Here is a 15,396-nt window from a genome sequence, read left to right on the forward strand (position 1 = left end):
TGTAGAACTGTTTGTAGTGGCTGTGAATGGTAGATAAATGCTATTTGAATGAATGTCACCATTTGGTTGTTGTGTCCTTGTGTTCCTTTTTGGCATGACAAAAAAAGAAGAAGAAGATAAGTGTAGTTACACCAGCAGTGACATTCTTTCAAAACTCAGTTACAGATCAGGTAAAAACATGTTTTTTCACTCAGTTTTTCCTCCCCGACAGCACAAAAGACAGGTTATGTTTCTTTGTGGTGGTAATGCGTTCTAATTATGTTGGAAAGAGGTAACAATTTTTCACACCAAGAATGGCACCTCGCATAAATAGAAACGAAATTTCTTTTGTTTTTACCAGAGAAGACGGAGTGATTGCATTACAGCCTTTTGTGCTGCTGTCACTCTTCCAGTATGGTGGCGTCTATCTCATCGGCAAGCAGTCTCCAAACAGCAGCCTGTGCTTTGTCCTGCCAGAAGATGGCAAAATTGAATTGACATCTTTCTTGTGCTTTTATGGTAATATATTCGGGATGACTGAGGTCTTATGGTATTGTGTGGAAACACCACTCCTCCCCTCCCCATCACGTCTGCTTCCCCTCATCGTTTCCCAATATATTTCTCCATCTGCAAAGGCAAATGAAACCGACCAGGATCTGCCGTGTTCTCAATGCCAATTTCATTTGCCATGTGGATGGGGCTCACAGTGGGATTATGTCATGATTGGCCAAAACAATCAAACCCAGGCCTGCAGTCTGAAGTGCTGCTGCACTGTGCACTATTATCATTATAACCTTGAAAGACCTTCATGGGCAGAGAGAGGGAAGTCAAGAGGGCCTCGATGCCATTACTGTGCAAATAGCACCCCCTGTTGATCAGCAAAAAAGGGGAATTGGCTGTGCACACGCTACACGCTTATGAGGAAAAGATCCCTTAATGCTGGGAATGGTGCTTTGATGCCATGTAAGGACGCAAGAGGAAATCCACACTCAAACAACCTTAATTAATTAAATAGCCATCTTAATTTATTTGATCTTTTCTAGCAGAAAAATAATTCTGCTGTCCTTTGGGGCTACCCCAAGGATTTATGGCTTTCCTGTAGTTTAAAAATAACTGATCTCAGAATTAGAACATCGCAGCGGAATCATGAATCAGTGGGTGAATTTGAATTATGTTCTACTCAACCAAAGTAACATGGATATTTGGAGGGAACATTGAAAAAAATTACAGGTGCCTTAAATGAGACGAAATAAAAGACTAATTTAATAACTTTACCAGTTTTAAAGAAAAATAATTGTGAAAATTTCAAACTAAGGAAGTTTTAAGTGCACTGAACAACACTGGATTAGATACCTGTTTTTATTTTATCTGGGTCGTTCTATAACATATCAGTTGACCAAGTTCCCAGCCTGACCATATGTGTGAATGTGTGTGTGAATGGGTGGATGACTGAATGTAGTGTGAAGCGCTTTGGGGTCCTTAGGGACTAGAAAAGCGCTATACAAATGCAGGCCATTTACCATATGTGATTTCCCTGAAAAAAAAAATCCTGGCACATGGAAAAGTTCTTAAAACTTTCCAATTTTAGTTTTGTAATGTTATTAATGAAATAAATAAAACACTCTAGAGTTTTGTGATGAGGTTAGGGGCATTTTAAGCTTGAGCAGTATTTTTTATACTTATCATCTGTGTTACAAATTTCAACACCCATCTTTGAAATTATTATTTCGATAAACCTTCAAATATGGTAGTTCAGGCCTTGTTGTCAATTTTTTAACCAAACTCAAGCTCTCAGAAATGTATGTTGAACTTCAGCTTCATCGCAAAAATACTTCTTACCTTTTTCTGACCAAACTAATAACAGCGGAGAGCTAAAATTAAGCATTTTTGTTTGTTTGTTTGTTTGTTTGTTTGTTTGTGTATGGTATAATATGAGGTGGCCTGCCAGGAAACAGGTGGTCAGTTGACATAGAACAGGTTTTTTTTGTAATACAGTAATGCGAACTAGTGCAGTTATTTGGTATCTTTATTTGTTTTTGTTTTAAGAGTTTGAATATTATGAAGACGTCGAAACGTGAACATTTTTGTCATACAAAAACAAAAACGGCAGCAAAAAATAACTCCATGTTTTTTGAGCGTCAAATGAATCTTTTATTTTGGAGAAAAAAACCCGCCTCCTGATCCTGTTTCTTCCGGTGCCGTAGCCGTGTGTTCCTGGCGTTTGTTTCTGCTGTGGACTCAGGAGTGCATCTTGGAGGCTGTTTTCACATAAATAATCATGTCTCTGGAGGTGGAATCTGCAGAGTAAGTACTCCGCTTAACTATTGTTAAAGGAGTGTTATTATTAAAGTAAACTGGGTTTTAAAAGCTCCATATTTGATCACATTTTTGGGCAGTGAGGCCTCCTTCATCCTGCAGTAAACTGCAGTAGCGGTAGTTAGCGTTTTTGTGCTAAGCTAACGAGCTAACTTCCAGCCATACGCTGAAGTGTATGTAGTGTATGACTGGAAAGTGGAGTTAGGTACTCTTTCAACTGGCACTATGTGATATGAAATATTTGTTTATTGATCATTTATATTTTAATCGCTTCTGTGTACTGCACAAAACTGAAAGAGGTGAGTAAATTAGCATTAGCTTAAGATGTGCGCTTCCCAGTCGCCGTAGATTCTGACATGAGCTGGAAATGTTACTGATTCAAACAAACCCAACCTGGACAACTCACTAAAGTAGCCAGATTGCTTGACATATTAAGTCTGCTTCATTTAGTGTCAGTAACTCCACTTTTTGTCAGAAACTCGCGGTCTATTCAAAACTAGATTCACACTAGATTCAAAACGGTGCTCATAATTTGCTAATATTCAAAATCTCGCAGGAATCCATAATTGAATTATCTAAACTGAGGCTTTTTGCAAGAAAAAATACTAGTGAAAACATTAGTAGTAAGCATAGTGTTTAGAAATGACCACACATCTGTCTGCAGATTCTTACTCCTTAAAATGAAAATTGATGGCAAACACAGTAACAATAAAAAAATAGGGAAAGTTATTGATCACGACTGAAGGATTTGCTCCAAAGCAAGTTTAACATACAGGGATGCCTCAGGATTTTTTTTCATAGGGGTGGCCATTTGAGGGCAATAATAATATAGGTGGGGTGGCAGAGCAGGTCAGCCACTAATCAGAAGGTCGGTGGTTGCCTCCTGGCTGCATGCCAAATATCCTTGGGCAAGATACTAACCCCATGTTTGCCTACTGGTGGTGGTCAGAGGGCCCGGTGGCGCCAGTGTCCGGCAGCCTCGCCTCTGTCAGTGCGCCCCAGGGCAGCTGTGGCTACAATGTAGCTTGCAGAGCGCATGCAAGCAGGGAACATGTGTAGCAACTGTCACAGGTAGGATTCGAACCTCTGCCACCGGGTCTCACGGCAGCTGCCCTACCCTCTGAGCCAAATGAGTTCTGGTCAATGTAGCTTGCCATTGCCAGTGTGTGAATGTGTGTGTGAATGGGTGTGTGAATGGGTGAATGACTGAATGTAGTGTAGGGCTGCCACGATTTGTCGACTATCAAAATCGTCGACGACTGATTTAATAGTCGACCTGTCGTTTGAAGCTTTGTAAGATCGCAAAAGACGCAGGAATAATAGCAGGATTTAAGAGTGTAATAACGGACTGAAACAGAAGATGGCAGCACAGCATGTACAAGGATGCCAGCTGCCGTTAAACCCCGAAGAAGAAGAAGCAGCTGTGTCCCAGAATTCATAGCGCGGCCCAGCCTAGTTTCCAACAATGGCGGTAGCTAGTTAGTTTTAATATTACTCTTATTATTCTTTCCGGGTCACAAAATAAACGTTTAACATATTTTCAGGCGAGAATGTAGCTGTGTAAACCTCAAATATCTGCTCAGTTTATCAGGACACCACATATTTTCAAAAGCGCTCCGACGTTTTCGGAGACGTCTGTTACCCACTAGCTCGATAGCTAGCCGGGGGCTAGGTCACTAGCGCCGTGAGAACACCGGACTCCCGGCAAATTGTTTTCAAACCCACCGCCGTCTTTCGCGACTCAGGTTAAATATATATGAGTCACTTAGATAAATTAAAAATGTTATTGTTTGGCTTTTTTTAGTATTTTATTTGTTCCTGAGTAAATCGGTTTGGCTGAGATTAAAGTTATAGTTTTTACACAGCTGAATAAACGTCAAGCAGACAGCTGATTATCAGAAGTGTGAGATGCTGGAGAATATACTCCGGTGTCCTGTTATATTTTAGATAGCAAGGAGTTTATTAAACTTTACCGAAACAATCTGCAAATTTCATTAAAATTGAATAAACTATCATCTTGTCTTTATTTTTAGTTAGCACCTTAAAAGCTTAAAGCTGTAAGCTAATGATAGTTATATAAGAGCAGATGCTGCTGGTGCAATAAGCTGTAGTTTTACGTCCAGTGGATGATGATCTGATTAGTCGACTAATCGCATAAATAATCGGTGACTAGTCGACTATCAAAATAATCGTTTGTGGCAGCCCTAATGTAGTGTAAAGCGCTTTGGGGTCCTTAGGGACTGAGTAAAGCGCTATACAAATACCATATAGGGGTGGCACACCAAAAACAGAATTTCCAGTTTTATTATGTTGTTGTCATATATATATATATACATATACATATATATATATATATATATATATATATATATATATATATATATATATATATATATATATATATATATATATAGGTGCGGTAACTCCCAAGCTAGGCGAGTGGCTCCAGCAGATCCCGGGAACAACATCGGAGATCTCTGTCCAGAAGAGCGCAGTCCTGGGAACAGCTAAGATACTGCGCAGGACCCTCAAGCTCCCAGGCCTCTGGTAGAGGACCCGAGCTTGAAGGATAAACCGCCCGCAGGGGCGTGCTGGGTGTATATATATATCCAGGCCATCAACACGTACACCCTGCCCGTGATCAGGTACCCTGCTGGGGTAATAGGCTGGCCAAAGGAGGAGATAGAAGCCACTGACATAAAGACAAGAAAGCTCCTTACCATGCATGGAGGGTTTCACCCCAAGTCCAGCACCCTGAGGCTGTACTCTAAGCGGAAGGAAGGGGGCCGGGGACTGGTGAGTGTCAGCACCACAGTCCAGGATGAGACAACGAACATCCAAGAATACATTGGGAAGATGGCCCCAACTGACCGAGTGCTCAGTGAATACCTCAGGCAGCAGAAACCCAAGAAAGAGGAGGGAGACGAGGAACCATCATGGAAGGACAGGCCCCTGCACGGTATGTACCACCGGCAGATAGAGGAGGTGGCTGATATCCAGAAATCCTACCAGTGGCTGGACAAAGCTGGACTGAAAGACAGCACAGAGGCACTAATCATGGCAGCACAAGAACAAGCTCTGAGCACAAGATCCATAGAGGCTGGGGTCTATCACACCAGGCAAGACCCCAGGTGCAGACTGTGTAAAGATGCCCCAGAGACAATCCAGCACATAACAGCAGGGTGCAAGATGCTAGCAGGCAAGGCATACATGGAACGCCATAACCAAGTGGCCGGCATAGTGTACAGGAACATCTGTGCCGAGTATAACCTGGAAGTCCCGAGGTCAAAATGGGAGATGCCCCCAAGGGTGGTGGAGAATGACCGAGCTAAGATCCTGTGGGACTTCCAGATACAGACGGACAAAATGGTGGTGGCTAACCAACCGGACATAGTGGTGGTAGACAAACAGAAGAAGACGGCCGTAGTGATCGATGTAGCGGTTCCGAATGACAGCAATATCAGGAAGAAGGAACACGAGAAGCTGGAGAAATACCAAGGGCTCAGAGAAGAGCTCGAGAGGATGTGGAGGGTGAAGGTAACGGTGGTCCCCGTAGTAATCGGAGCACTAGGTGCGGTGACTCCCAAGCTAGGCGAGTGGCTCCAGCAGATCCCGGGAACAACATCGGAGATCTCTGTCCAGAAGAGCGAAGTCCTGAGAACAGCTAAGATACTGCGCAGGACCCTCAAGCTCCCAGGCCTCTGGTAGAGGACCCGAGCTTGAAGGATAAACCGCCCGCAGGGACGTGCTGGGTGTTTATTTTTATATATATATATATATATATATATATATATATATATATATATATACTTGAAAAATATGGTGAGAAAGAAAAGAATTACATGACTTTGAATTCCATAATAACCTGTTTTAATTGATTGATTGACTAACTGGAACATCCCAACTCTTTAATGTTTCTCAGCAGAGCTGAGCAGGAGCAGCTTAAGATTCCTCTCCCAGAATGGAGTTCACTTTAAGAGAAAACTTGTTGAGGAAAGACAAATGAGTATTAGATCATGTATGAGTGTGAACTGTTTGCCTGTCTCTATGTTGGCCCTGAGATGAACTAGGTTTTCTGCAACCTGATATGGATCAAATACCTATAAATAAATAAGACTTTTGACATTTTAAATACCACACATATATTTCCATGTGTTTCACAATCAACTATTTACTGGTGCAAAACAAAATAATCTCTTGGCAACACATTTATTCAAAACAGTTTTATCCAGCCATCAAAGTTTATTAAAATGTATTACCAACATAGGACAGTCTTGCTAAAGGGGCCTCTGGGGAGGACAGCAGATTTTGCCCCCCTGGCACGCCCTTGGTGGTGCTGATGGTGATGATGATCTAGAACATAGTTTGAGTTTAGAAGTTATTAGTTCACTCAATTCTAAAATGTGTGCTGGACTTTCAGTGCATGCAGTACTGGCATTTCCCTACACTAATGAAAGAGAAATCACTTTAGTTTGTTCCCAGATTAAAGTGAATTATTTCAACAGATTTAATCTTCTCCATGATGAATAGCCAATAAATAGCCTACTCATGTTTTTCTTATCTATCTTCTTAGATTGGCTGCATTTGTGTCAGTATAATCAGACATTGCAGCAGATAAGAGTCAAGCATAAAAGCATTTATTTTCTGCATCAAAGTCTAAATGTATTTCAGTCCCAGTGATTATGTGCCACATTAATGCACCGTGGTGTTAGTAAGGCACAAACACTTATTCCAACACCAGAGAATCTATTTCACTCTTAGAGCGTACTGAAGACTTAGTGAATATAAAATGCAGATAATGGTATATGTTAGAGGTGGGAATCACCATACATCCCACGATACGATATTATCACAATACTTAACGCACAATACGATATTATTGCAATTTTTTAAAATATTTTGCGATATTCAGATTCTGTACATAAAGGTAAACGTTATCAATATTCATTTTATCTAATATCAAAGTCTCACACTCAGTATTTCTCTCATTTCAGTCAGTTTTATTGTTGACAAACTGAACGGTTTGTATTACGGTCTAGTCCAACTTAACTGAATGCAACCATCTGGTACAATTATAGCTATTCTGAACTATGCAATTTATGAAAACTATGCAGCCCCTTCAGCAACTGAAGAATTTGAAAGTAAATTAAAACAAAATATAATTTTACATTAAATAAAAAAGTTTTAAACTTAATTAAAATAAAACATGTCTTAAATAAAAATAAGTAAACTGTCATGTTTATTGCTGCCAAAAAAAAGTTAAACACATTTGGACAGTGTCAGGATTCTTGCTGAGAAAAAGGATCAACATGCTCTGAAGTCAAAGTGTAGGGTATCATCAGGAACGTTTCTGACCACCAAATCCTGAGCTTGTTTTACCTGAGCTGAGCCGTCTTCTGTCTCACGTTGTTTGTCTATTTTCACAGCGTGGTCCGTCTGATTATGCAGTACTTAAAAGAGAACAATCTGCACCGGACACTAGCCACTCTGCAGGAGGAGACGACAGTGTCTCTGAACACAGTGGACAGTATAGAGAGCTTCGTGGCAGACATCAACAGCGGCCACTGGGATACTGTTCTACAAGCCATCCAGTCCCTCAAGCTGCCAGACAAGACCTTGATAGACCTTTACGAACAGGTATGGTCTGGATAAAGTTTTGATTGACAGGTCCAGAAGACGCTGGCATCTTATCATCATCTGGGATTATACGGGGGGTGAGGGCTTGTTTGTATACAATGAGAAGTGTTGACAGTAAAGTGTGAATATTAGATTTAGAGAGTTATAGATAGATGTTGATGATGATGATGATGATAGTACATTGAACTGGGCTTTCACACCATTTTGGATGGTGTCCAAAGCTTGGCTAAGTCCTCCAGCTTTATTTCTAATGGTTTCTGGTCAGAAAGGGTTTTTTTCAGGTGTTTCTTGTAATACTATCTTAATCCAGATGTTTTCTTTTCTAAGCATTTGTATCATAGCAAATCTCCCAGTGTAAGCATAGTAGATCTTTTTGTTTGTTTAAGTTGGGCCTTTGTGTTGATTCCCTCACCAGGTCGTGTTAGAGCTGATTGAACTGAGAGAGCTGGGTGCAGCTCGTTCACTGCTCAGACAGACCGACCCCATGATCATGCTGAAACAGACCCAGCCAGAGAGATACATCCACTTGGAGAACCTGCTGGCTCGCTCCTACTTTGATCCCAGAGAGGTGAGATAAATTGCTTAAAGTGACTCTTATTTATTTTTTCCTGAGTTTATTATTTTTTTTCCCTCGTTTTTTTTCCCTCTGCTTTTTAAATCTGAAAAAATAAGGTTTTAAATCAGAAAGAACATCAGATTAAAATGTGCTGTACATTTTTAATAGATGTGCATGTTTCTTTCTTACGCATTGTTGAAATTCTATCCAGGCCTACCCAGATGGCAGCAGTAAGGAGAAGCGTCGGGCGGCCATCGCTCAGGCGCTGGCAGGAGAGGTCAGCGTGGTGCCTCCCTCTCGTCTCATGGCTCTGCTGGGACAGGTATGTGACCTGCAAATTTGCAGGTGTTGTACTAGTTTGTGAAACTCATTTGCCTCTTAATTTTACAAAAAAAAATAGGAATGTACAAGCAGAGTTGTCCTTGATTATAATTCTGCATGCATAATATCGACTCCTTGTTATTGTATTGTCTTAACTACACACTATTCGGTTGTTCAGTGATGACGCGATGAATCCTACTTCCGGGTCTAAAGTAGTCTGCGTTTAATATGGCTTTTGTGTTGTTAACATGTTTAATGTTATGTATTTTCTTATATTTAATCTCAAAAAGCTCCTAAAACAGTCAGCGATCACTGTTGACCTCCCTCGGCTTTTATTACCGCTAATCATTTATTTAAGCTCAGTTTTTAAAACCTTAGGATGTAACTACAGCCCAGCCCATGCAGCAGTATATGAATGACTAACCTCGTATTGTGGATGGATTATCTCAGTTGTTCTCCTGGCTGAAGTTTGGTCCTTTTACAGCATCCTGCCATGCGATTACATTTGTCCCTGACCACCGAGAACACTCACGTTAACTTTTATCGAGTGGAAAAAAAGTTAGCTTGTTCATATTATGCTAACATAGCTGTGTCGCTAGCGGTCACGTAGCACATCATTATATACCAGCTAGCCCAACTTCAGTAACCCTACAAACGTCACTGCTGTTTAGTTTTCTGTCTTCATTTATGTTGGAAGTGATAACAGAGCTGTACGTTTGAATTTGTTTCCAAAACCCCGCAGTCAGGACATGCTATATTGTATTTAGATAGAAGCTAGCGAGCTAACTTCCTGCTAACTTCTAACTCCGTTAAATGTCATAAATTCCGTTTTCATGGATGCCTGGATGTTAAACTCAATTGTTACACCTGGTAGAGCAGAACGCTGATCATTTTATTAAAGATGAAAGACTTTAGACAGTTTTTCAACTCTCAGTAATGCCATAGTGATCGTTTGATATATGGACCTGCAGCGGAGTTTAGACCCAGACACGGCTAGTGACGTCAGACTTAACAACCGGATAAAGCACCTTGTTGTGATTTGGTGCTATATAAATAAAATTTGTTCCTCAGTTCAGATAAAATGCAAAATGCTTATGTCGTCCCCCGTCATCTTTTTCCTTCTGTAGGCTCTGAAGTGGCAGCAGCATCAGGGTCTCCTGCCTCCTGGTATGACCATTGACTTGTTCAGAGGTAAAGCTGCCGTTAAAGATGTAGAAGAGGAACGCTTTCCCACGCAGCTCAGCAGACACATCAAGGTACCCACACTATCCCAAAATGGCAATTTGTATTAGTCAGCTTCTTCACTGTGACCAGGCCTTACTGCCATTTCTTCAAGTTCATGACTTAAACTTGTTCTGACGTGACTTGTTTTTCCTCCCTGTGCAGTTTGGACAGAAATCTCACGTGGAGTGTTCCCGATTCTCCCCTGATGGTCAGTATCTGGTCACTGGCTCTGTGGACGGTTTCATCGAAGTCTGGAACTTCACAACTGGCAAAATCAGGAAGGTGGGTTGAAAGGAAAAGAAAGGCAGATTTAGTTTCTGCTTAAATGTCACTCTGTTTATGCCAGTTATTTTTAATTATTATATATCTTTTGTGTTTGCAGGATCTGAAATACCAGGCTCAGGATAACTTCATGATGATGGATGACGCTGTGTTGTGTATGGGCTTCAGTCGGGACACAGAGATGTTGGCCACTGGAGCCCAGGATGGGAAGGTTAAGGTATAGAGGACCAGCTGTACTTCAGTTTCTGTCATTGTCCTTCTGTGTTTCATTCACCAATTCTGCACTTGCAGCCCATTTCTAGCTATATAACCACATCTATTGGTATAAAATTATAAAAACCAAGAAGACATTTTAATTATTACACATGAAAGCTCTCAGAAAACTGAAAACCTCAGTTTCTTTCACTCGTGTGTTTTCTGTTTTACTAAAACACGAGAACAAACTGTATGTGTCTGTGTAGGTTTGGAAGATCCAGAGCGGTCAGTGTTTGAGGAGGTTCGAGCGTGCCCACAGCAAAGGAGTAACATGTGTCAGCTTCTGCAAGGACAGCAGCCAGCTCCTCAGTGCCTCCTTTGATCAGACCATCAGGTAAACTACTATCTGACTGTTTGTCCTTACCAGCAGCAGAGGAGGCTGTGCAGCCATTAGGGTGGTGTTTTTCTAGTGGTGTTTTCCCCCATATGCACAATGTGTTTACCAAACTCAATCATGCACTCACTTCTAGTTTCTCACTGCGACTGTGGTGTGAAATAAAGATAATACAGTGGTTATGGCTGCCACTATTATTTCTCAAAATCTAAAGCTCATACTAAGGACGTGCAAGGTTGTTTAATTGTCACAAAGTGAATGATCTTAGTGCTGATGTCCATGATGACCAAACTTCAAAGCAGGCTATGGGATCATGAGTGTGGTCTGGTTGTGTTCAAGCATGTAGGAGGTGGATGGGAGCAGGTGAAAAGATCACTTTTTCCCAAAGTTCAGTTGGCTTTTTATCGTGATGATTTTGGTTGTTTAAGAAGAACCGTAGTTTTTAGCTCCACTCAGGCTCTCTCTTTGCTGTACACTCTGTGTGAGTGTACGAGTGGCTGCTACTGTTTGAAGTTCTCTTATCTAACAACAGCTGGTGCCTAGATGCTAACAATACTGTTACCATTGGCAACAAAAGACCATACTAATTGTGTCTTGAAGTATTAAATACACTTACATTAAAAAACAAAAACAGCTGCATTTTTGTGTCAGTAAATCAGCAGTGGTGGCTCCTCTGAACATGATTTACTAAAGCCCCTCCCCCGACTAGCAGCTGAACACATGAACAGTAGCAACAAACAACCAACCAGTAATAACAAGGAATTTCAAGAGCTCAATAAAGCTCCAAGTAGGGCTGGGCTATATCATACCGTTCACGGTAATACCGGTGTCATTTTGGGCAACGATAGGAAAATGACATATCGCGATAGAATATGGGTAAAACGCGCATGCGCAGTGCCTATGTTTACATACGCACATGGCGGCGACGCAGAATGAAAAGAGCGAAAGTGGATCGTTAAATGAAACAGATGAACCAGAATTGGTTTGTAAAAATCCCACTGGAAATGCCTTTTGGCAAACTGTCAGCAAGGAATTTGCGCTGTTACATTTTTATATAACTTTAATGCACATAAAAAAACAGCTGCTTGTTTAAGTGAAAATACATTGATGGGGGTTTTTGCACTAATAAAGTTGTGGAGTTGTAAAGTATTTTGTCTAGTGTCAATTATATTGTCAGTTACTGTATATCGTTATCGCAAATTTTCAAATGTATATCGTGATAAATATTTTTGGTCATATCGCCCTGCTCTAGCTCCAAGACAGTTAGAATGTTTACCTGACTGGCACACACGTTAACATTAGCCATGTAATTACGTACATTATGATTATGGTAGCACTGCCGGCTATGACTAATAAATGATAACATTAATGTTGGATCTGGGCAAGAAATAGTTCTGGTCCTCTGTAACATTAATGTAGTGTTGATTTAAAACAATAGCATAGGTACTTTTGTTTCTATTAATGTCCCAGATGTTTACCAGCAACACACAAACAGTGGCATCCAATCTTAGCGTCTGTATTTTATCAGCATCAGTAAATATAGTGCGAAGTCAGCAGAATCACAGGAATTTAACAAGGCGGAATAGACTACTGTTCTTTCATTCTTCATTAAAACTACTGTGCTCTTCAGTAAACCTTCTTAAATTATTATGTCGACGTCATCCCTATTTGTTTGTTGTTGTTTTTCATAAGAATCCATGGACTTAAGTCAGGTAAAACTCTAAAGGAGTTCCGCGGTCACTCCTCGTTTGTCAACGAGGTCACATTCACTCCGGACGGCCATCACATCATCAGCGCTTCATCTGATGGTACAGTAAAGGTAAGAGAAGCGGCTGATTTAAAAATAACCCCATTCATCCACTTCTTTCTCATAATGCTTCTTGCTTTCCCACTCATCTTCAACGTGCTTCAGGTCTGGAACGTGAAGACCACTGAGTGCACCAGCACCTTCAAGCCTCTGGGAACGTCAGCCGGCACTGATATCACAGTCAATAACGTCATCCTGCTGCCCAAGAACCCGGAGCACTTTGTCGTGTGCAACCGCTCCAACACAGTGGTCATCATGAACATGCAGGGACAGGTCAGTTAATGTCGCCACATCACTAACAGTTGTTTGGGATTTTCTTCTAAACCCGGAGTTTTAGGTAATAAGCTGTTTTCTTGTGCAGATCGTGAGGAGTTTCAGCTCCGGTAAGAGGGAAGGTGGTGACTTTGTGTGCTGCACTCTGTCGCCCCGCGGCGAGTGGATCTACTGCGTGGGTGAAGACTTTGTGCTCTACTGCTTCAGCACAGTCACCGGCAAGCTGGAGAGAACACTGACGGTACGTTACGGCACTCAGGATCAGAGTTTCCAAAAATACCACACCATATTCTGTCCTCTGTTCCTCCCCCAAGTTCTTATCGCTGAAGTTTTGAAGTCAGTGTTGAAGGGGGGGATGTGTAACTGCCTTGTCTTCCATATAAAACTATATACATGTAGGTGTTGTACTGGTCACTGCTGATGTTTCCATTTTACACACAGTAGCTGAAATTATTTTGCAAAATAATGGATAATTTTTGTGTGAATCCATCACTTCAGACTGGAAGAAGCTCTACTCTGTTTCACTCTTGATGTTTTTGGTGTATCTTGATCACATCTTACATCTCCCATCTCCAGGTCCACGAGAAGGATGTTATCGGCATCGCTCACCACCCCCACCAGAACCTCATCTCCACCTACAGTGAGGATGGCCTGCTGAAGCTCTGGAAACCTTAAAAAGAAAAAAAAAACACCCTCAGGAGAAGAGACTGATGCTCTCCTCAGTCTGGACACGGCTCCGCCCACTTTGATTTATTTAACCTTCTGCAGCCCTAATAAATCCTTCTCAGATTCAGGTGGTTCAGAGGTTTAAATTAATGGGAACACAGTAGTGACTAAAATGCAAAGACTGAGCAGGATTTTAAGAAGTTTTTGTATCATTAAAAAAATATACATGTGAATGTTGACAGCTACGGCAGTTTGGGGTGTTTGCACAGCAGAGTCTTATTTAACTCAGCTTCTTAGGTTTGTTGCATATTTTTTACAAATAAAGTTTTCATTTCATGTGTCTTAGAAAGCAATTTGATGAACAGCGATGGTATTTAATAATTTGTAGGCCACCCGCTGTTGTTGTTTTCATTAACAGTTTTCCACAGAAATTATTACAAATGTGAAGGAAACGTGATTGTCACAAATTCTCGAACTGTACTCAGTGAAATCCTAAAGAAAAGAATTCTGCACATTTTCCACTGGCTGTTCAATAAATAAGATTCTGTTGTTCAACATGCAAGCATTTCCAACTTTTATATAAGAGCGCTTCAGCAGGAGGAGAGAGGTCCACAGTGAGAGTGCAGATACTTGAGCCGACTCATTTTAAAAGTTTGTTTTTGTAAATATATTTTTGTTTGCATTTTTCAGTAAGATCTGGTTAAATAGTTCATGGTTGCATGTTGGTTCCTCTCATTTAGAATAGAAAAAGTATAAGATGTAGAAAATGTTACCCAGTATTTTTGAATTCCTCAAACGTTGCTGATCTTGGACAGAAAACAGTTTTGTTCAGTGATCTATAAAATACCACCTATTTGGTTATCATTTGGAAATGGGGTGTAATATGTCAAGTGTTTTTTGTTTTTTCCTTCTGGTTTGTTTTTCGGAATTTTTTTATACCCATTTATATGAATTTGCTGTCTGGATGCACACGTCCTGTGTAACGCCGTCTGTCTGTGCCATTAAACTGTTTAACCAGAGCAGTGAAATGTGACATCTGTGCAAAAGAAATAATCCCTTCCAGTGCTTTTGAATCATTGCGACATACCGGTAATTCAAGAAATCTTCCACATTTTAAAGGCGAGAAAAAAAAAAAGAAGCTTCACAAAACATCTGAAGTTTTTAAAGGCAGTTCGGTCTACATTTAATTTCCTGCCTCCCCGAGTTCTGGAAGATGTTTTGGTAATTCTCTGCCTCTGCGTTTAATCCCTGAATAAACTGGTGCATGGCTGTTGGTACAGCAGCTCTGCAGAGGAGAGGAGCATCCAGTCAGTCAGCGAGGTAAGGAAGGTTTGTAAATCCTTCAAAATAAAAGCGCAAATGTGAAAAGTATAATGTACCTCTACTCTGATTGTTGTCACCAGAATTGTTTTGATTATTTTACCAAGTCAAGAGCATTTCAGAAAATTATTAAAGTGTCATTTATTCTAAAGATTCTGGAGCCTTTTATTATTTCCTGTAATGGCAGCATGTAAGAAGGATGTGGTGGTTTCTTACACCAATGAACAATTACTTATTTGTATCCTACTTTTTTCAACAAAAAAGAATTCCACACAGACTAAGGCTCAATTTATTTTCAGCTTTTTGAAGTCTTATTTAATTTAGCCAAAAACACATCATACTAAAGTTTATTTTTTTAACTTCTATATATATATATATATATACAACAGGAAGTTGTTTGCATTGCTGTGAACTTGATGTTGCAGA

The 15,396-nt window shown here is 40.6% G+C and overlaps 1 protein-coding gene across 1 annotated transcript; it reads left to right on the plus strand.

Annotated features, from left to right (window-relative positions):
- Positions 1–2,123: 2,123 nt before the first annotated feature.
- Positions 2,124–14,669, plus strand: smu1a (SMU1 DNA replication regulator and spliceosomal factor a). Its single transcript, XM_026183922.2, has 12 exons — positions 2,124–2,283; positions 7,722–7,932; positions 8,348–8,500; positions 8,700–8,810; positions 9,937–10,065; positions 10,196–10,315; positions 10,416–10,532; positions 10,777–10,904; positions 12,597–12,723; positions 12,817–12,984; positions 13,073–13,225; positions 13,561–14,669. The coding sequence occupies exons 1-12, from the start codon at positions 2,258–2,260 to the stop codon at positions 13,657–13,659; spliced, it is 1,542 nt and encodes a 513-aa protein (XP_026039707.1). The 5' UTR covers positions 2,124–2,257; the 3' UTR covers positions 13,660–14,669.
- The last annotated feature ends 727 nt before the right edge of the window (positions 14,670–15,396 follow it).

This window comes from Astatotilapia calliptera, chromosome 2 (assembly GCF_964374335.1).
Source record: "Astatotilapia calliptera chromosome 2, fAstCal68.1, whole genome shotgun sequence".
NCBI lineage: Eukaryota > Metazoa > Chordata > Actinopteri > Cichliformes > Cichlidae > Astatotilapia > Astatotilapia calliptera.